The 19,356-nt window shown below is 41.5% G+C and overlaps 1 protein-coding gene across 1 annotated transcript in view; it reads right to left on the reverse strand.

Moving 5' to 3' along the window:
* Nucleotides 1–16,018, reverse strand: part of LRRC47 (leucine rich repeat containing 47) — a 127,966-nt gene extending 111,948 nt beyond the window's left edge. Inside the window, exons 1-2 of the mRNA XM_069239958.1 lie at nucleotides 15,315–16,018; nucleotides 11,301–11,771 (exon numbers count right to left, since the gene is read on the reverse strand). Of these exons, the coding sequence (XP_069096059.1) occupies nucleotides 11,301–11,771; nucleotides 15,315–15,884 (1,041 nt within the window). The 5' untranslated portion in view covers nucleotides 15,885–16,018. The remainder of the gene's footprint in view (nucleotides 1–11,300; nucleotides 11,772–15,314) is intronic.
* Nucleotides 16,019–19,356: the final 3,338 nt, after the last annotated feature.

Genomic DNA, 19,356 nt, shown 5'->3' on the forward strand with positions numbered 1-19,356 from the left:
CGCTGGATTACTTTGCAATCTAACACATCTAGATCAGTATGTGTGTATATTTATATATGTATCGGTGTACTCTAAAAATATGTAGTTTTGTCTTGTCTTAGTTGCTTAAATCACTGACAGCGTTTCGGCACCTTCGTGAGTTATGGGTCATCGTGAGGAGGTTGAAGAAGAAGGGGGAGCACAAGGTTTAATGTAGGTTGAATATCCTGCTTTAGAAAATTTGATACTAAAGGAAATTGCTGCACCAAAAAGTCATATGAATACGTCCAATATAACATAAGCAAAGAGGACAGTATTGCTCTTAACTTTAAAACAAATCAGAACATTATCATTGTAAAAAGCAGATAAAGGGTACTGTAATCTTTGCCAATGATAATACAAGCGAGGCATTTTAAGGCAACTATCCAATTAATAATACTATCTTTTCCTTAATCGTAAACCTCAAAATTCAGAAGCTGTATTCCTTCAAATTCATCGAGAAGTAGCATAATCGACCATGAACAAATAGAATAGTGAAAATAGAACATAAGTGCTCAGTGCAAAAAGTGGTCATATGTTGCAATTAATAGACACGTTATCCAAAAGAGTCAAGATAAAAAAGTGACATGTTGAATGCATTTGCAGAGTTTCAAGGTTTAATGTTCACCAGTACACCTATATGTGTACCTTGCAAAAAGTTTAATTTAATTTTGTCTTAGTTGCTGAAATTGTTAGCAGCGTTTCAACCCTGTCAGGTGCCATGGGTCATCAGGACCGTAAAGTACAAGCCCCAGCACAATGATCTCTAAAAATAATAGAATATAATCCTAATTAAGGGTAAACAAAAAGGGACAAAGGAGGTTTTTCAGGGTTGCCAGGAAAAAAAAAACCTCGCTTGGTTTACAATCAGCAGAAATTGTCCCATGAGAGCAAGATACAGAATGCTTGAAGTATAGAAGTAAAAATTAACAAGCATTGGAAAAGCCAATTGGCCTTGCCTATGCAAGAGCTACTGGCTTTGCCAATATGTTTAAGCCATGCTGTACACCAGCGTGGCCTGTCTTCATTTCCCCTAATTAGATACCTAGCTAGAATATTGTTATTAATAAAATTGCTACACCAAGTGTTGTTTATTTTTAGGTCGCAGAATACCAGACAGGGCAGCGCATTTGCTTAAGCCATCTTGGGGACATTCAGAAAGCTGACATATTAATGCATTCTGCCCGTTACTTGCCATTGGCTTGTGATTTGTAACTCACATTTTCTTGCTTTACATTTTCGGCCTTTACTTGTTTTAGGCTGTCCAGCTTGAGTTAGTACCTTCCCTTGCCCAAACCTTACATGCAGTATCCTTCAGACAGCACCCTTTCTGTAAACAGGCCTGTAAACCTTGTTCTTATATTATCACATTTGATGTGTATTCAAAGACCAAGGTCAAATGCCAGGCGCTGTCTTCTGTGGGCGCTTGTTTAGTGTTCATTCTTTGGCTTCAAAGTGACAGGATTTTTGTGACAATCTTGCTGGGTACTGGGGGTAGGAAAGAGTTTTTTTTTTCCAACACACAGCAACATTTAAACAAACATTGTATGTATTTCAAAATATATCAGAATTATTAACACAAATGAAGTACATTTTTGTTATTTCTGACGTCTGTTGGGAACAAATACTTTAATATGATCAAAACAAATCATTACACCAGGTGATGCAATTTCCACACATTTTTGTCTGTGCACTCTACAGTTTGATTTGTAAAGCTGTATGTCCATGCGAATGTAATGGTCATTTCAATTGAAAATGTGTTGTCTGTAATAGCAGTGTGCTACCAAACCCTGATCACTCCACTCTACGGCACTCCACTCTCTTCTGCACCACTCCACACTATTGCACTCTACTCTGCACCACTCCATACCACTGCACCTCTTCACGCTACGCCTCTCTACTCTACCCTGTACCATTCTACTCAATGCTAATGCATTCTTTGCCACTCTACTCTAAACCACTCCAGTCTAAGCCACACCAGCCTACTCTGCACAACTCCACTCTACACCAACGTACTCTACGCCACTCTTTAACAACCTCAATACACTATAGACCAATGCACTTTACTCTGTAACACTCAACTCTATACCCCTGCATGCTACGCCAATCCATTGTAAGCCACTCTAATGTACCCTGCACCACTCCACTCTATGCCACAGCACTCTACACCATTTTACTCTTATGGCATTACACTCTATGGCACTCTACACACCTGCACTCTAGACCACTTCACTCTATGCTACTCTGCTCCACTCCATGACACTGTTCTTCTAATCGCAGCACTCTAATCTGCATCACTGTACTCTACGCCACTCTACTCTGCACTACTTCACTCTTCAGCACTGTACTCTACTCTACGCCACCCCACTCCCTCCCCCTCCACACTGCGCTACTGTATTCTACAATGCTGCATTTTATTCCAGTGAATTCAATGTCACTGCACTCTACACCACTGCACATTACTTCAGTCCACTCTACTCTATGCCACTCCAGTGCATGCCACTCTACGCAACTCCACACTATGCCACTCTGTACCCAACACTCTCTGTCACTCCACTCTACAACACTCTGCTCCACCCTTTGCCATTCCACTCTATGACACTTCACGCCACTCTCCTCTATGCCACTAACTTTTAGCCAAGCTGGACAGCAGTCACTCTGGTATACAACATGGCTCAAACACATTGGTAAAGCCAATTGCTCTTGTAGAAGAAAGCCGTACTGGCTTTGCCAATGTTTGTGTTTTGTAGATGGTACATGTCAAATGTTGATAGATTTTCCACTATCTAACTGGAGTAATTGAAACAGTAAAATTAAAAATGGCCATTTTTGTAGTTCTGAGACATCCATCTTTTGAACACTCCTGGGCCCTCCTGTTACTTTCAAGTTCCAAATGTCTAGTCTGAGCTACAAAAACATATTTTTACAAACACACTATGCACAAATGACCCCTCAGGGGTTATCAGTCACAGCTCTAGGTGCTTTGGGGGGCTGGACTGATGAATCTTCTACTTCATATGGTTCATCAGTCCAGCCTCCCTCCCCCCCCCCCCAAAAGCACCTACCCCACCCCTAAACCGAACCGGAGTAAAAAGAATGTAATACTGGGCATGTGCTTAGATTTCAAACAACCTGATATCTCAGGCACTTAATGTATTTACTGATTTTGTATATATTTAGTAACTCAAACTGTTTGCCATCCTTGGACAATATATTATATTTGTGGCTTACATGCTGCCACCACTTGAATACGTTTTCTTGATGTGCTAGAACATATTTGTTTAGGACGAATAGCTTTTTTCAGGTAAAGGTTGTCAAGTTCTAGCTCCAATATTTGTCTGTTAATAAATCGAAATCTCTCCTTCAAAGGCAATGTCTGCCACTAATTTTTGTTTTATAATGCAACTGTGAGCTAAAAGGACAGAATTAAGAATTGCAAAATTTTCTGGATCAGTATACTTTTCTCCCCACTTACCACAGTCTCACACTCCCACACTAAAAACTACCTCCTTTCATCACAACAGTTAGAACTTGTTTTGGCTCTTAAAATTCATGGGTGTGATACTTTCTCTTTAATGTGCCCCTTAGATATCTCAGACTCAGTTTCAGCTTACCTCCATTTCCTATCCACTTACTGGTGCAATTCCTTCTAACTTCAAAGTGCTGATCTTATTTCACATTTCATGGGCAAAACAACATTTTAATCACTTGATAGCATAAAGCCCACATCTTCTTTTTAAAGTCTATGATTCTTCTACACAAGCAATACATTAACTTTTTCACTCTAATGAGAAAATATTTGAGAAGGTACTCTAAGTAGTCATGAAATATAAAACATCTAAATCAGTATATTTTTGAACATATTATTCTGAAACATTAGGTCAAAGACTACAAGACGACCTAAAATGCCCTTTGAAGAGTAGGCTTTATAACTTCTTTTTGAGAAGGGTCCTGGTTAGGGACTGTGAAACAGTCAAGTTCCCAGAAGCAGACACAAATAGAATACGCTAGAAAGCATCTAAAAAAGTCAAGCATTTCATTCAGCAAGAGGTTTACTTTGAGATCTTAAGAATGGCCTTCACTAAATCCAGCTGTTTGTAAAGGTGGACACTACATAACAGATTCTAATGAGATTTCCATTGTCTTTTACTAATGTAGGACAGAACTTCTCCTTCTCGCAATATCTGAATTTCTGCAGTAAAACTGCCTCTCAACAATTGCACCAACCTATCAGTCCACTCTATTACTTCTCAAAGACAGAAGCGTCATCATCCACAACACTGTAGAACTATATACACTTGTAGGTACCCAGAAGCACAATTAGCTCCTTCATTAGTTAGCGAACAGTGTCAGAGAATGCATAACGTAAGAGGAGCACTACCATAAATCAGCACAATTCTCAAGCCCTTTATGTCCCCCTTACTTCTACTGATGGACCTTCACTGTGTAGACTGACTTATAACATTTACAAATTTCACATCTTTCTCCAAATGTTTGTGTTTTCACAGGGGATATTGCAATGGCCTATATTCCTCAACCCTATTTACCTCCTCTAAAACTAGGAACTCAAAGCATATTCCCCTTGAGAAGGCAGCAAAGAAGTTACTCATACACTTAAATCCCTTACTTTGGGAAGTTGCTGTTTCCATATCCATAACCGCCTCATGTGTTGTGCAGACAGTAATTATAAGATTAAGCAAGACAATGATGTGCTACAGTATTGCACGGCTGCCTGAAGGAACCTCTCTCTTGAGACCTACCCTGAATCCTTAAGGGAACGGGTTGGGTACTATACTGAATGCTAAACCACCTGTAAAATCTAGTAATGTAGTGGGGAGTCCGAAAGCCATTTAACAGATAAAACCTATTGACATAAAACAACTACTGCAGCCAAATCTCCTAACCATAGTTTAAGCCAGTACTGTTTCCAGTCTAGCCCTCTGACAGTCATTCAGTCTACCCTTCTGCTCAACAAATGCCCCTGCCAGATCCCAAGGAGTACTCAAGTCGTAAGTGTTTGACACCAGCTGCCACTGACACATAAATGCATTTGCTGCATGATAGCACACTATGTATTGGTTTACCAATACATGCCAGTTACATAATAGAGATAAAGGAAATAAAGTGTGAAATTATTTTTATATACGATAGTTAAAACAGTCAATTAAAATCTTAAATAATCCTTCCAACTAGCCTACTATCCTCCAAACTCACAATAAGCCCACAAGGCACTAGAGGGGTCTGCCTAAAATGATACTTGTAATGAGTTTTCCATCCTTTGATAAGGTGCTTTTTGATGCCTTCCACACTTGTTCTTGATTTCAACAAATTAAACAAAACATACAAATGTCATTGAGGAGTTCAAAGATGACAGACAAATGGCTACTGAACCTGTTTTTCCCTAGGAGCAAGTAGTTCTCTAAACAATGAGGGGCCTAAGCACAAAATGCACTTTGTAGTACGATTAGCACTACTAAAACAATACTAACATACAACAAATTGCTATGTACTAATCTAAATGCGGAGGTCTGTGGAATGCCTTCTCTCCTATCTTTAATGTGCAGATATCGCTGCCCAGACTGCAGAGATCTCTGCACAAGTAGAGATACTTTTTTTTATTAGTAAATAGGGGTTTTGCCAAGGACAATGCACCGCTACCACTAAAAGAGTAGGTCCATTACTATTTACAAACTGCACTTATACAGTTACTACAGCCACAAATGACCCAAACCAGTCATAAATATAGTGCAGGTCTGAGCTGGATTAATTCCAGCGCCAGGCATCCACAAACGCTAGCACTGCAATACCCTTCCATACAAAATAACGGAGGTAGGAACTTGAAATTAGCCCTTATGAACTACTGTTAAAATAAATGAACATACTATAACGTTTTAAAAATATAAGTAAATGTAATTGTTAAAAAAATTACACAGCAATAGAACTAAACATATTTTAGTAAACTATTAAATAACCTTTTAATGTAAACAGTAATGTAACACGTTTATTTAAAACTATATATATTTCAAATGAATTCTATACATAATGTTAAATACTTTTACTAAATAAAAAATTATAAACTGGATACATTAGGTGGGTGTCATTTAATATAAACATAAGTAAACATTTAAGAATTAAGTTAACGCTGTAGCACTTTTTTTTATTTTGTTTTTAATTTAAAATAATTTACCTTAAATACACAAAGTTTAACATTAATATATTTTACAAATGTATTTTTAGGTTTCATAAACTTTGATACATTTCCCTAAAGTTTACTATCGGGAGAACTCCATCATGGTGGCGGAGACATCTGCCGATGTGTGAAAAGTTGTACACTTGTAATTTAGGCTTCACCCCCTCAATTCAGGGAGGGGACATGTTAGTCTACACTCCTGAGTAACTCTGCGTTCATAAATAGTGAAAAGCCAAAAGTAGTAAAGTTATTAATTTGTGTACAACTTTAACTTTGTAAATGACCCATTGAACCTAGGGCCCACCTGTGCATCTGCCAGGCCTTTAACCCCTTCTGTGCCTTGGACGAGGTGACCTCGTCCAAGGCTACAGTTCCCATGTACCTTGGACGAGGTCACCTCGTCCAAAGCACGGGAACTTGGGGGAGTGCTAGCGCGCCCCCCCTGTGCACCCACCTCCCCCCCCCCCAAGGCGGGGATGGAAGGGGAAGACCTTCCCCTTCCACCCCCGACCCCCCCCCCCCACTCCCCCTGGGACGTCAGCGCGCGAGCACGCGCTCATTTGTCACAGGGGCTTCCCCCATCGCGCTGGAAGCTCTGCTTTTTAGGTCATTTCTGCACCCCCTGGGGGCAGAAACCTCTAGGCGCCAGGGCAAAGTTTTTTGGGGTGTTTTTTTTTTGTTTGTTTGTTTTTTTAGAGATGAGTAGAGACCCATCAGGCAAGGGTCGCTGCCCTGGGGGGGCAAATTGTATTTAGACCATTTCTGCCCCCCTTGGGGGCAGAAACCACTAGGCACCGGGGATTTGTTTTTTGGCGCCAATGTCACGCAGGGGGAGCGACCCCGTAGGCAAGAGTCGCTCCCGGGCAGGGGGGGGGTCAAATTTATTTGAGGCCAAAATCCACAGGTAGGCACTTTGCAAAAAACACCTCTGTTTTCTGTCAAAAAATGGGATGTGTCCACGTTGTGCTTTGGGGCATTTCCTGTCGCGGGCGCTAGGCCTACCCACACAAGTGAGGTATCATTTTTATTGGGAGACTTGGGGGAAAGCTGGGTAGAAGGAAATTTGTGCCTCCTCTCAGATTCCAGAACTTTCTGCCACAGAAATGTGAGGAACATGTGTTTTTTTAGCCAAATTTTGAGGTTTGCAAAGGATTCTGGGTAACAGAACCTGGTCAGAGCCCCACAAGTCACCCCATCTTGGATTCCCCTAGGTCTCTAGTTTTCAGAAATGCACAGGTTTGGTAGGTTTCCCTAGGTGCCGGCTGAGCTAGAGGCCAAAATCTACAGGTAGGCACTTTGCAAAAAACAGCTCTGTTTTCTGTCAAAAAATGGGATGTGTCCACGTTGCGTTTTGGGGCGTTTCCTGTCGCGGGCGCTAGGCCTACCCACACAAGTGAGGTATCATTTTTATCGGGAGACTTGGGGGAACGTAGATCAGCAAAACAAGTGTTATTGCCCCTTGTCTTTCTCTACATTTTTTCCTTCCAAATATAGGAGAGTGTGTAAAAAAGACATCTATTTGAGAAATGCCCTGTAATTAACATGCTAGTATGGTCACCCCGGAATTCAGAGATGTGCAAATAAGCACTGCTCCTCAACACCTTATCTTGTGCCCTTTTTGGAAATACAAAGGTTTTCTTGATACTTTTCACTCTTCATATTTCAGCTAATGAATTGCTGTATACCCGGTATAGAATGAAAACGCACTGCAGGGTGCAGCTCATTTATTGGCTCTGGGTACCTAGGGTTCTTGATGAACCTACAAGCCCTACAGATCCCCGCAACCAGAGGAGTCCAGTAGACGTAACGGTATATTGCTTTCGATAAGCTGACATTGCAGGAAAAAGTTACAGAGTAAAACGTAGAGAAAAAATTATTTTTTTTCACCTCAATTTCAATATTTTTCTTTTTCAGTTGTTATTTTCTGTAGGAAACCCTTGTAGGATCTACACAAATGACCCCTTGCTGAATTCAGAATTTTGTCTACTTTTCAGAAATGTTTAGGTTTCTGGGATCCAGCATTGGTTTCATGCCCATTTCTATCAATGACTGGAAGAAGGCTGAAAGCACAAAAAATTGTAAAAATGGGGTATGTCCCAGTAAAATGCCACATTTGTGTTGAAAAATTGGGTTTTCTGATTCAAGTCTGCCTGTTCCTGAAAGCTGGTGAGTTTAGCACCGCAAACCCTTTGTTGATGCCATTTTCAGGGGAAAAACCCCTAGCCTTCTTCTGCAGCCACTTTTTCCCATTTTTTTGAAAAAAACGAAATTTTCAATGTATTTTGGCTAATTTCTTGGCCTTCTTCAGGGGAACCCACAAAGTCTGGGTACCTCTAGAATCCCTAGGATGTTGGAAAAAAAGGACGCAAATTTGGCTTGGTTAGCTTATGTGGACAAAAAGTTATGAGGGCCTAAGCGCAAACTGCCCCAAATAGGCAAAAAAAGGCCTGGCACAGGAGGGGGAAAAGGCCTGGCAGCGAAAGGGTTAAGAAGGTGACTACTGTCATTCGTGTGAAGCCGAACATCCCTACAGTAGAGGCCTCATTTCTGGCTGTGGAGGCTGAAGCATGCAATTGTGAAGGCACACTCAAAAGCGGTGGAGGTTGATTTAATGTTGGCAGATACAAAACATACTGGAAATGGAACTAGTGTCAGGAAAGGTGGAGAGGAATGTATATGTTACTGTATGCAGGCCCTGCACCAGTAGAGTTCATACTCTCATATCACACAATTGACAACACTTTGGGTCCGTCACTTTTGGCTGCCTGCATTCATACAGCAAAATATAACCCACATCAATTTTTATGAAGTTTCATTGATACACAATACACAGTCCCATATTGCTGGTATTGAAGTCATATTATAAGCATCAACGGATGAGTCCTGAAGCGGAGAAAATAAACTCACGCCTGTTTCCATTACAAATCTTTAGAAGCCTGGTTCTTAAGAGGACACTTTCTAGGTGTGGTAGCCCCATTCCTCATTGAATGGCCCATGAGAAATGACTGAAAGCGACTGTTCAAATGGTCCTTTCCAGCAGTGGATAATGTACCTTAAATAGTCCTCCACATGAGTGGAGGGCTCATTCTCTGCAGCCTGGCCACCCACATGAGAAGCTGGAATTTTAGTTCTCTTGAAGCCCTTCCCTGGACGGGTAACCTATGGGCTTTAAGTGGTTTTCCAGAAAATATCTGTCAAATTTCACTGCTTGTTGGCTATTTGGATAGTGAGGTCCAATCTTTTACGACTGATTCCGTGCAAGAGACTGGCCATGCAGTTTGAAGATAAGCCACTAAAAACTATTCTGGGCCATTATAGCATACTGTACACGTTTAAGGTGCAGTAGAAGTAAATAACCACGTTTACAGATGTGGTGAGCCAGGCTACCCTCTGAGGGAGCGAACATAGGATGGCATTAACAAGATAAACCATACCAGGCAAGCTACCTATCATGGTGCTAGAAGGGTGGGACTGTCTCCTCATTTCAAGCCCCGAGACTCAGGGTAGACACTGGGGGCGAGAAAGAACTGTGGGTACTTTGGAGATACCACTATGGGTGCTATGCTGACAGAGAATTTCTCTCAGTGAGCCACATAACCACGGGGCATGAAATTAATTATCTCAAAAACAAAAGTTGGATGATGGCTATTAATACGTGTTGGTACAAGTGTGGTATAATAATTGTTGGGTAAGAACTGTATATAAACTCCACAAACAGAGGATGGTGTGGATATGTTATTTATGTATGCTTTGTGTACAGTATTGTGTACCTTAGAAAAAAGGTTGTTGCTTTTGTGTTATATTTGATGCTGGGTAATGCGTGTATATGTACAGCAAGTGCATCTGCTTAAGTATCTTTAGGTTGGGATATCAGCAATGATGATGTTGTAGCTGAAACCATGATACATGGAAATACTTAAAATGCCGAACACTGATGAGTGCCATAAAATACTTATTTGAGTTCTACCTCGCAATATATGTTTTACACATGGTCTGTGGATCTAGCAGCTAATGCTTTTTTGATGTTATGACTGATTTCTCGCAGAATAGAACAGAAGTAAACAAATGAAATGTAGAGATGTATTACTGTGCAAGTATGAATGGTATGCCTCCTGATTTGCAGTCAATTCTGGACTACAAGAAAGTCAGAGAAGTCCAAAAGCCAACTAGTGCAGAAAGCCTTTCGTCTCTAATCTCCTATACTTTCGTGAGCGACAGTAGATTCTGGTCTAAAGGTAGCCACCATATAATATGCCAGTTGGAAATAATTCTGCCACAAACCACTCCACCTCCATAAGTCCTGACAATACTACCTGCACTCTGATCAATCCGCCATCACCTATATCCACTATCAGTTTGTCTGGCTTTTTTCTTACAACAGAGTTCTTCATAAATTCCTCACTTCATTCTTCTCATCAGTCAATAAACAGGCAGCACCTATCTTATGCAGACCATCCACAAACGCAATTGCTCTCTCTCCACTTGCAACCAATTTACCACCCTAAGCTTCCACATGCAGCTTTCAGAGTACAAAACTTTGCACCCACATGCATCGAAGCTTATTCCTGAATGCATCCAATTACCAATTCTCAACAGCCACCAGAGGATCTTCAACATACTTGAGACCATCAAGCTTGATAGTGCAAGCAACTCAATCTTCCAGGATACACAGGATTTCGATTTTAACTGTGACGAGTATTCTCGTATTCTCCAAAGTAACACAACTGTGCCTGGCTCATGAGTATGCTGTATTTTTTTTCAAATAAGTTTAATAAGTTCCACTATCGTTTTGAACCTCTCTGCAAATATTTACTGAAGAATACTGCATGCACAAGTGTGCACTGGTATCTATCCCTTAATCACATCTCTCTTTCCTTATGTACCATTTAATGTGTACAGCATTTCTTGTAGAGAACCATCAAGTACTAGACAAGATTAAATACAAACATACGAGCTTTCTTGGTCCTTATCCTTCCTCATGTTCATAATTACTATTGCTCACTCTCCAAACTGTATTAGCATGTTCCTCTTGCACTACTGATTCATATCAAACCTAAGTATTAAAAAGCACATTGACTGGAATACTAATTACCTGAGCAGTTAGAAATCTCTTCAGAGAGTTTCCTGTTTTCAAGTTCATTCCTTTCAGCACACAGCACACAATATATGGTCGCACGTCCTTCACAGCTGGGGTGACTTTAACAATGACTGGTGCTGAATTTTCAGAAATGTGAAGAACTTTGATCATCATTCTGTTTATGTCTTCCAACTCATCATCTTCCTCTCCTGCGCCTTCTTTCTTAGTTTTCTTGTCCTTCTTCTTCTTTTTATCTTTTTCTCTGCCATCATCTTTCTCGCCGTTTTCTTTACTCTTTCCTTTTCCGCCACCTCGCCCCCCAACACGTAAATACTCAAGCACAGATTTGGGCTGGCAACCATTGACCATCTTCTCCAATCGTTTGTCCTTGAGCTTGTTGCCTTTAAAATTGATTTCTTTCAGCTTGGAACAGTCAGCGAGCTCAGCAGGTATTTCAGTCAGCTTGTTGCTAGATAGGTCTAGACTCTGTTAGAAAATGTTAAAGAACATAGTCAAAATAAATGGATATTAACACAATGGTCAAAACATATTTCGAAAGTCTAATTGTAACATTGTTCTCACTGTTGGTGTAAAAGTATTAAAATCAGTAAATCATAATAGTTATGAAAATAGGTACACAGAGTAAGATTTTCATAAACTGTAAGTTTAAGATGGGTGGTTTTTGAGAGATCCAACTGGAACAGTTAATAATAGAGTCCATTAGGCTCTTAACCACCCAGCACTAAGAACCTTATTCAAGCACTAGCAACAAAATGAGCAACACATTACACCCTAAAACTGCCCGTTTCACAGAATTCCTTGGGACTTACTGCCACTTAAGACAAGCACTGCACCAACTCCCCGTCAGACCCACTTATTCATCACTCTACCGAAAGGTACAATGCCATCAATCTCTTCTTCATTGAAAAAATACAGAAGCTTTGATCATTGATGATACCAAGCCTGCTTCATCTCTCACACCCACTTCTCATAGAATCTTGCAATGGTCAGCCTTCAAAACCCTCTCTCTCCCAGACCTGGCTGGCATAATCAAGTCCCTCAAATCTAGTTCTTATCAAGATGTCTTAACATCGTCCTTCATCAAAGCTCTCTCTTACCCCTAATTAACAAGGTTAATGCTTCCCTCACTCAAGGCAGCATTCCAGAAGCTCTCAAGACTAGCCAGAACCTCCCACTCCTAAAGAAGCCTACACTAAACCCTGATAACCTTGCCAAATACTGGCTGATTCCTCACCTAACATTCATTATCAAAATCATTGAAAAAGCAGTCTATGTTCAATCCATCTTTACATCAATGCTAACCATCTCCTGCAGACTTCCAATCTGGCTTCATATCACACTGCTGCATAGAGACCTTCACCTTACACCTTGCAGAAAATGCCCTCTTGCCCACAGATGAGGATGACCCCTGCCTCCTGATATTGCTGGTCCTCCCAGCTGCCTTTGACACAGTCGGCTGTCCCACTCTCCTCTGCTCTCTAGGTGCAAATGGAAATAATCAGCAATGTCCTTCAGGGGATTTCCTCCTACCTTTTCAACTCACCCCAGTTTGTTCACATGGGCACCTCTAAGTCACATAAGATCCCATCACATGTGGAGTCCCCCAGTGCTCCATACGGTCTTCTGTCATATTCAACACTGACATGGAGCCGCTTGGTGCTCAACTCACAGAAAACAGCATCAAGATTCACCAATATGCAGATGATACACATCTCTACTGGAGTCTCCTCCACTTTAAACATCAGACGCTTCAAACACTTCATATCATCCAGACCTGGATTCCAGCATCTACCTGAAGCTCATAACAACCAAGACAGAATCCCTATTATTTGCCAAGAAAAACAAACTAACTAAAAAACAAACACAGCTCATTGAGAAAAACCTTCACATCTCAGCTGTCACTAAATGCCAAATCTCTTGGATTCACCATGGATACAGAAATCATCCACAAGGATAACAGTGCAAAAATAAAAAACAAAACAATAAAGGGATAGCTTAGTATCAGTTCTATTTTCTAAAGAATGTTAAACAGTGTTTAACAAAAAGTGACTTCAGAACTAATGTTCAGTTGTTTGTACTCTGGCATCTGGATTGTGGCAATACCCTACTCCCTGGCCAGACTGCACACTGGCACCCATTAGGGGTAGCCTAAATGCCATATTAAATGTAATCTACAGACTGATGACATATGATTACATCACCCCCAGATGGAACACCACTGGCTTCCCTTGCACCCTGCGCCATCTTCAAAACCAGCTGCATCATTTACAAATCCATCACAATCAGCATCCCTGCCTATCCTGCAGACCAGCTCACCATCTGTAGTGGTTCTCGGAACACCCACAGCCAGGAAACCAATCATACTGCAGACCAGAAAGTGTAAGAAAAAAAAGAAAAAAATAGGAAACAGAATAAAAGGTTCTTTTCATCTGTGCATCCAGGATCTGGAACAACATCCCCATATCAATCAGGACCGCATCAACGTTGCTCCAATTTTGAAAAGAGCTGAAGGCTCAGTTCTTTAAAGAAATACCATATACATACACTCTTACACCTGTTAGCCCCTTTAACTCAACTGGGGATTGGCTCCTATGACCATATAAGCTGTACACCGAGGGTTTCAAGGTACCATATATGCACTGCTGTCAAGTCAAACTAAGCAAAATGAAATCCCTCCTTATGGGACAACCATGATCATCAATAGGACGTCAAAGTTTCCCTACTCGGAGCATCCACATTAGTCAAAAAAACTCAATACATCACTAATCCTGAATGATTTACACTGATTTCACTTAAAAAACAGACATCACTTCAGGGTACTATTCATAGTCTACTACTGCCTACACCACATTGCACATGCTAAAGGTCAGGTATCTTGGACCAATCAAGTTTCAACACACCATAACCACTCACTGCTATGCCCACATGCAGACTCTTCACTGTTTAGTAACCGCACTGGAAGGATGGGAAATTATGTATTTTTGTTTCTAAGAATAGCTATCATGTTTCTAAGAACTTATATGACTAATTTTGTTGTTTGCATGCCCTGTGTGAAAATGACTTACACCACAGATGGCACTAGATCCTTTATAAGGGTGTTCCTTATGTTGTTTTTCAACACAAATACAGCAGCTTCTGAGCAGTTCATCAGACATCAGATTAAGTCTCCACAGAGGCGACTGATATCCACTGCAGTATTTTAGTAAATCTATATTATTTTGTCAAATGTGTCTTGGTGTTTACTTAATAGATTTCCCTCCAACGAGCCACTAAGCATATAACAATCCTCATATTCCTAATCCACTAGATTATTGACCACTGTGACTCTGAGTTCATCCAGCTTTTTGGACATCTGCATCCTGTGGTGTTTTTTTCCACGCACACTGCCAAAAATTACCTTTTCTAGCAAGCTACCTTTAAAAACCTTTCCCTTCGTTACTTTGAAAGAAATGGTTATTTTCAACCTTTTTTTCCTCGAAACGTAAAGTGTACGTGATACCCCCAATTTTAATTGGAAAACACAGAGGTTCAGTTCCAAGGTGTATTCCCGTAGTCTAGCCAAGAAGTACGGGACATTCACGAAAGGCAATTTCGCATCTTTACAGGACCTAAGATGCAGATCCGCTGCCGTACCACTTCCATTTGGAAACATTTCGTGCGCAAATGTTAGTATATCATACGAACCTGCTTCTACTTCTCCTGACACACACAGTAACTAAGCTAAACTATACACATGTACGCAGCGCTTGAAATGGAAAAATAAAAGTGCAGGTGCTCTGTACCTAGAATACCTGCTTGTTTCTGAGAAGTGCCGGCACTCACATATTAAAAGTTTTATGTTTTTCTTCAGAAGTGCAGGTACTCTCCCTCCCAAAATAAAAAATAAACAAAGTGCCGGTACTCAGTACCGGCCCATTTAAAGCACTGCTTGTCCGATCCCGGGACCGGCACTGTCAAACAACCTGCACGCCCCCACCCCCCTTTCCATGATACTGACAGCTGCAGTACCTTGAGGGAGGGCAAGAGACCGATGTCCCCACTCAGTTCCTCGATCTGGTTCTCCGACGCGCTAAGGGTCCCAAGAAGCGCCAGTTCCGGGCTGAAGAAACCAGCGGGGAAGGCGGAGAGCTGGTTACGGGAGATGTTCAGCACGGCCAGGCGAGGGCAGCGGCCTAGACCTGCCGGGAGGCTTTTCAGCTCGTTACAGCTGAGATTCAGGGTGTTGAGATCCGGCAGACCGCACAGCTGCTCGGGTAGCTCAGTCAGCTGGTTACCAGACAGGTCGAGCACCTTCAGGGCAGCCAGCTGGGCCAGAGCCTGACCGGGCACCGCGGCCAGTCCGTCCCGGCACAGAATGAGGCTAGTCAGAGCCCGCAGCTGACCCAGCTCAGCCGGCAACTCCCGCAGACCCGGGCAGCCGGACACTTCCAGGTAATTTAGCAACTTCAGCGAGAAGAGCCGCGGGGGGAGACGACCGGAGGCCTGCTCGAGACGTGCGTCCGCCTGCGGACCCTGCAGCACCAGCTCCCGCCGCTTCTCCCGGGCGACCGCCTCCAGCTCCGGCCAAGCATCCCCCATCGCGAGCGCTGGTAGTCCAAAGAAACACCGGCCGGGTTATTACTTTGCAGGTTTCGAGCCGGAAAAACTACAAAGGAATTACTTCCGAATGTCATGCTTGCTTCCTGTTAGCGTGCACTCCCAGAGCCCTGCCATTGCTTCTCCAACCCGGAACCAGTTCATGGAAGGCGTAGTTAAGGAAGACATTGGCTGGAATTTGCTTCTGCTGCTGCATGGGATGGGGATGGGGGTCAGTAAACGTGGAGGCGGGGTCAAAGATGTGCTCTATTTTGTAAGTTTTTGTTTTATCTTTCACTGTGAGGTAGCTACACATACAGTAACGCGCAGCTTAAATGAAAAATAAAGTAGTTACTCAGTGGGGAATGTTCTATAGTACATCATGAAACCTCTCTTAGTTAATGCACTGAGAGTTCAGCGTGTAACCAAAAGCCACAGATTTAATTAAATCTTGGTGCAGTGGAGAGTAGTGACGTGTATTTCTACTAATATGAGGTCACAGCCTGTAACAAAAAGTACTGGGAATATGTAAGTCATTATTTTATGCTTGCACTACACACTGCCTAAAATAGACTACTACAAAATGCGCAAAAAGGTTTAAGATAAAATGGTGCTTCCAAAATATAGACTTTTACTAATACCCGCACTGTACATAATGCAATTTTTGTTTACATTACTATCCCTTCAACACTTCTATGGGTAGTAAGCGCTATATAAATAAAATTACAATTAAAAGCATGCACGTCACATCTCAGTTGTTTTTGCATTACCACTCAAAAAGAATAAAACTTTGTCATCACAAAGCTTCAAGTGATTCAATCAATTGAAGCCAGTACTGGCTCCAAGCATCCTTTACATTTGCAGATTACCCTCTACATTTGCAGATTAACTGGTATTGCACATTTGCATTTCTTTAAGGTAAGTTGGCACACTGGCAGGAAGGCTTGTTTAGCTGTCTGCCCTGCTTCGGTTTCACAGAACAGGAGACTTACTGAATGACACTTCAGCTGAAGAATTTAAACTATCAGAATTAACGGTCCTGGAACCGTTGTCTTTTTATGAAAAGTAGGGGAATGTTTTTTCATAAATCAAAAAAGCATGGGCACGTCGTGAATCTCCGATCCTACCCACTTGTGCCTCTGTGTTGAACAGTAGGTATACTGTAACCTCAAGCCATCACAAACCGGAGGCACCACTTTTGTGGTTCCCATCTGGCCGTAGATAGCCATGTCTTGTTTAGAAACAGTGCACCACTGCCCGTCAATGTAATCCAGACTCAAATAAGGACTGGAGGAGTCCATTTAAAAGTTGCAGCATTCTAAAAGACTTGTTTCTAGTTTACCTTCTTCATAATTTCTCTTACTATTCTATTTTTAAGTTTATGCTGCTTTTCTGTATTTACACACTTGGTTTTATAGTCCAGCGGATGTGTTTTAGCCCCCTTTCTGCTAAGCCCCTCCTCCCCCCCTCCATGCTAAGCCTTTTTTTGGGGGGCTATTTGGGGTAGTCTACGCTCAGGCCTCCATAACTTTTTGTCCACCAAAGCTATCCATGACAAAGTTACATACTTTTTTTCAAACATCTTAGGGATTCTAAAGGTACACAGGGTCTGTGGATTCCCCTGAAGGGGACCAAATAATTATCCAAAATATAGCATCATGTCGTTTTTGGGAAGAATACAAAAAAGTGCTGCAGCAGAAAGTGTCTGTTTTTTTCCTGCAAATGGCATCAATGAAAGTTTTGCTGTGCTAAAATCACTATCTTTCCAGCTTTCAATAACAGGAAGACTTGATTCAGAAAACTACATTTTCTAGTCCTATTTTTTTGTGCGTTTAGCCTCCTTACTGGTTTGTGGTGGAAACAGGTTTGAAACTCATGGTGGATCCCAGAAAGCAATACATTTTTGAAAACTAGACACAATTCTGAATTCAGCAAGTGGTCATTTGTGTAGCTCCCTCAAGGTTTTCCCAAATAAAACAAGTGTTCAAATAAAAAAAAGCATTGAAAATTAGTATGAATAAACAGGCATTTGTGACATTTTAATTTGTAACTTCTCATCAGGATGGCCGATTCACAAAACTTATATACCATTACCTCTATTTGACCATTCTGGTTGTAGGGATATAAATGGTTTGTGGGGTTTCCAAGAACTCAAGGTACCCAGAGCCAATAACTGAGCTGCACCTTGCAATGGTTTTTTATTGTGTAACGGGTATAGAGAAATTCATATGATACCTAGTTTTCACCATTTATTTTGTAACAAGCAAACCCATGTATTTCCGAAAGGGGCACAAGATATGTAGCCAAACTTCTTTCCACACAGCATTCTCCTACGTCTCCCAATAATAAATGGTACCTCACTTGTGTAGGTAGGCCTTATGCCTGCAACAGGAAACAGCCCAAAACCCAACAGGGATACATCAAATGTTTCCACGCAAAACTGACTCTTTTTTTGCAAAGTTGGTAGCCGCGGTTTTTGGGTCCTAGATCAGCTGGCACCTTGAGAAACCTAGCAAACCCGTACATTTTAAAAAACTATACACCCAGGGGAAGCCAGGATGGCCAGGATGGGGTGACTTGCGTGGCTCTGACCAGGTTGTGTCACACAGAACATTTTGACTAAAAAAACACATTTTCCTCACATGTCTCTGATGGGAAGTTCTGGAATTTGCTGAGAACCACAAACGTCCTTCCGCCCAGCATTCTCCTACGTCTCCTCATAAAAATGGTACCACACTTGTGTGGGTCGGCCTTGTGCTTGCAACAGGAAACGTCCCAAAACACAACATGGATACATCAAAATTTTCCACTTAAAACTGACCCGTTGTTTTGCAAAGTGGATAGCTGTGGCTTTTGGGCCCTAGCTTAACTGGCACCTTGGGAAACTTAGCAAACCTGTACATTTTTTAAATCTAGACACCTAGGGGAATCCAGGATAAGGTAACTTGCTTTTCCCCACAATGCCCTACAGACCTTAAACCTTGCCTGAATTCACACATTTCTTTGATGAAAACCTCCGGAACCTGCAGAAATCCACAAAATTCCTATAACCCAGCACTGCACCACTTGTGTGGCTGGGTCTAGTGCCTCACAATGTGTGGCAGTCAGCCGATGCAAAGCTTTGCTGAATCACAAGTACAGATGGATTCAAAGAGGTATTAGTCTTCTATTACAGCTGTGACAAGATTGCTGTGTTTTTAATGTCCAGATCACCTGAACTTCAGCTTTGTTTTATGCAGATATTTGGACTGAAGCATGAAGGAAAGTACTGAATTTGCCCTCTACTCTGCATTCTTTGAAAGGTTAAGTTTTGTCTTTAATGTTTTTATGGCGCCAGTCATGTTGACAATTATATTCTCATTGCTCCCTTTACGTTTTTTTGTGTCAATAAACCAGGCCTGCAGTACACATTGCTTGTTCAAAGATTCTTCGCTGTTGCAATCTTTTTTTCTTGAAGTTAATAAACCAGGCTTGC

Source organism: Pleurodeles waltl, chromosome 6, assembly GCF_031143425.1.
Source record: "Pleurodeles waltl isolate 20211129_DDA chromosome 6, aPleWal1.hap1.20221129, whole genome shotgun sequence".
NCBI lineage: Eukaryota > Metazoa > Chordata > Amphibia > Caudata > Salamandridae > Pleurodeles > Pleurodeles waltl.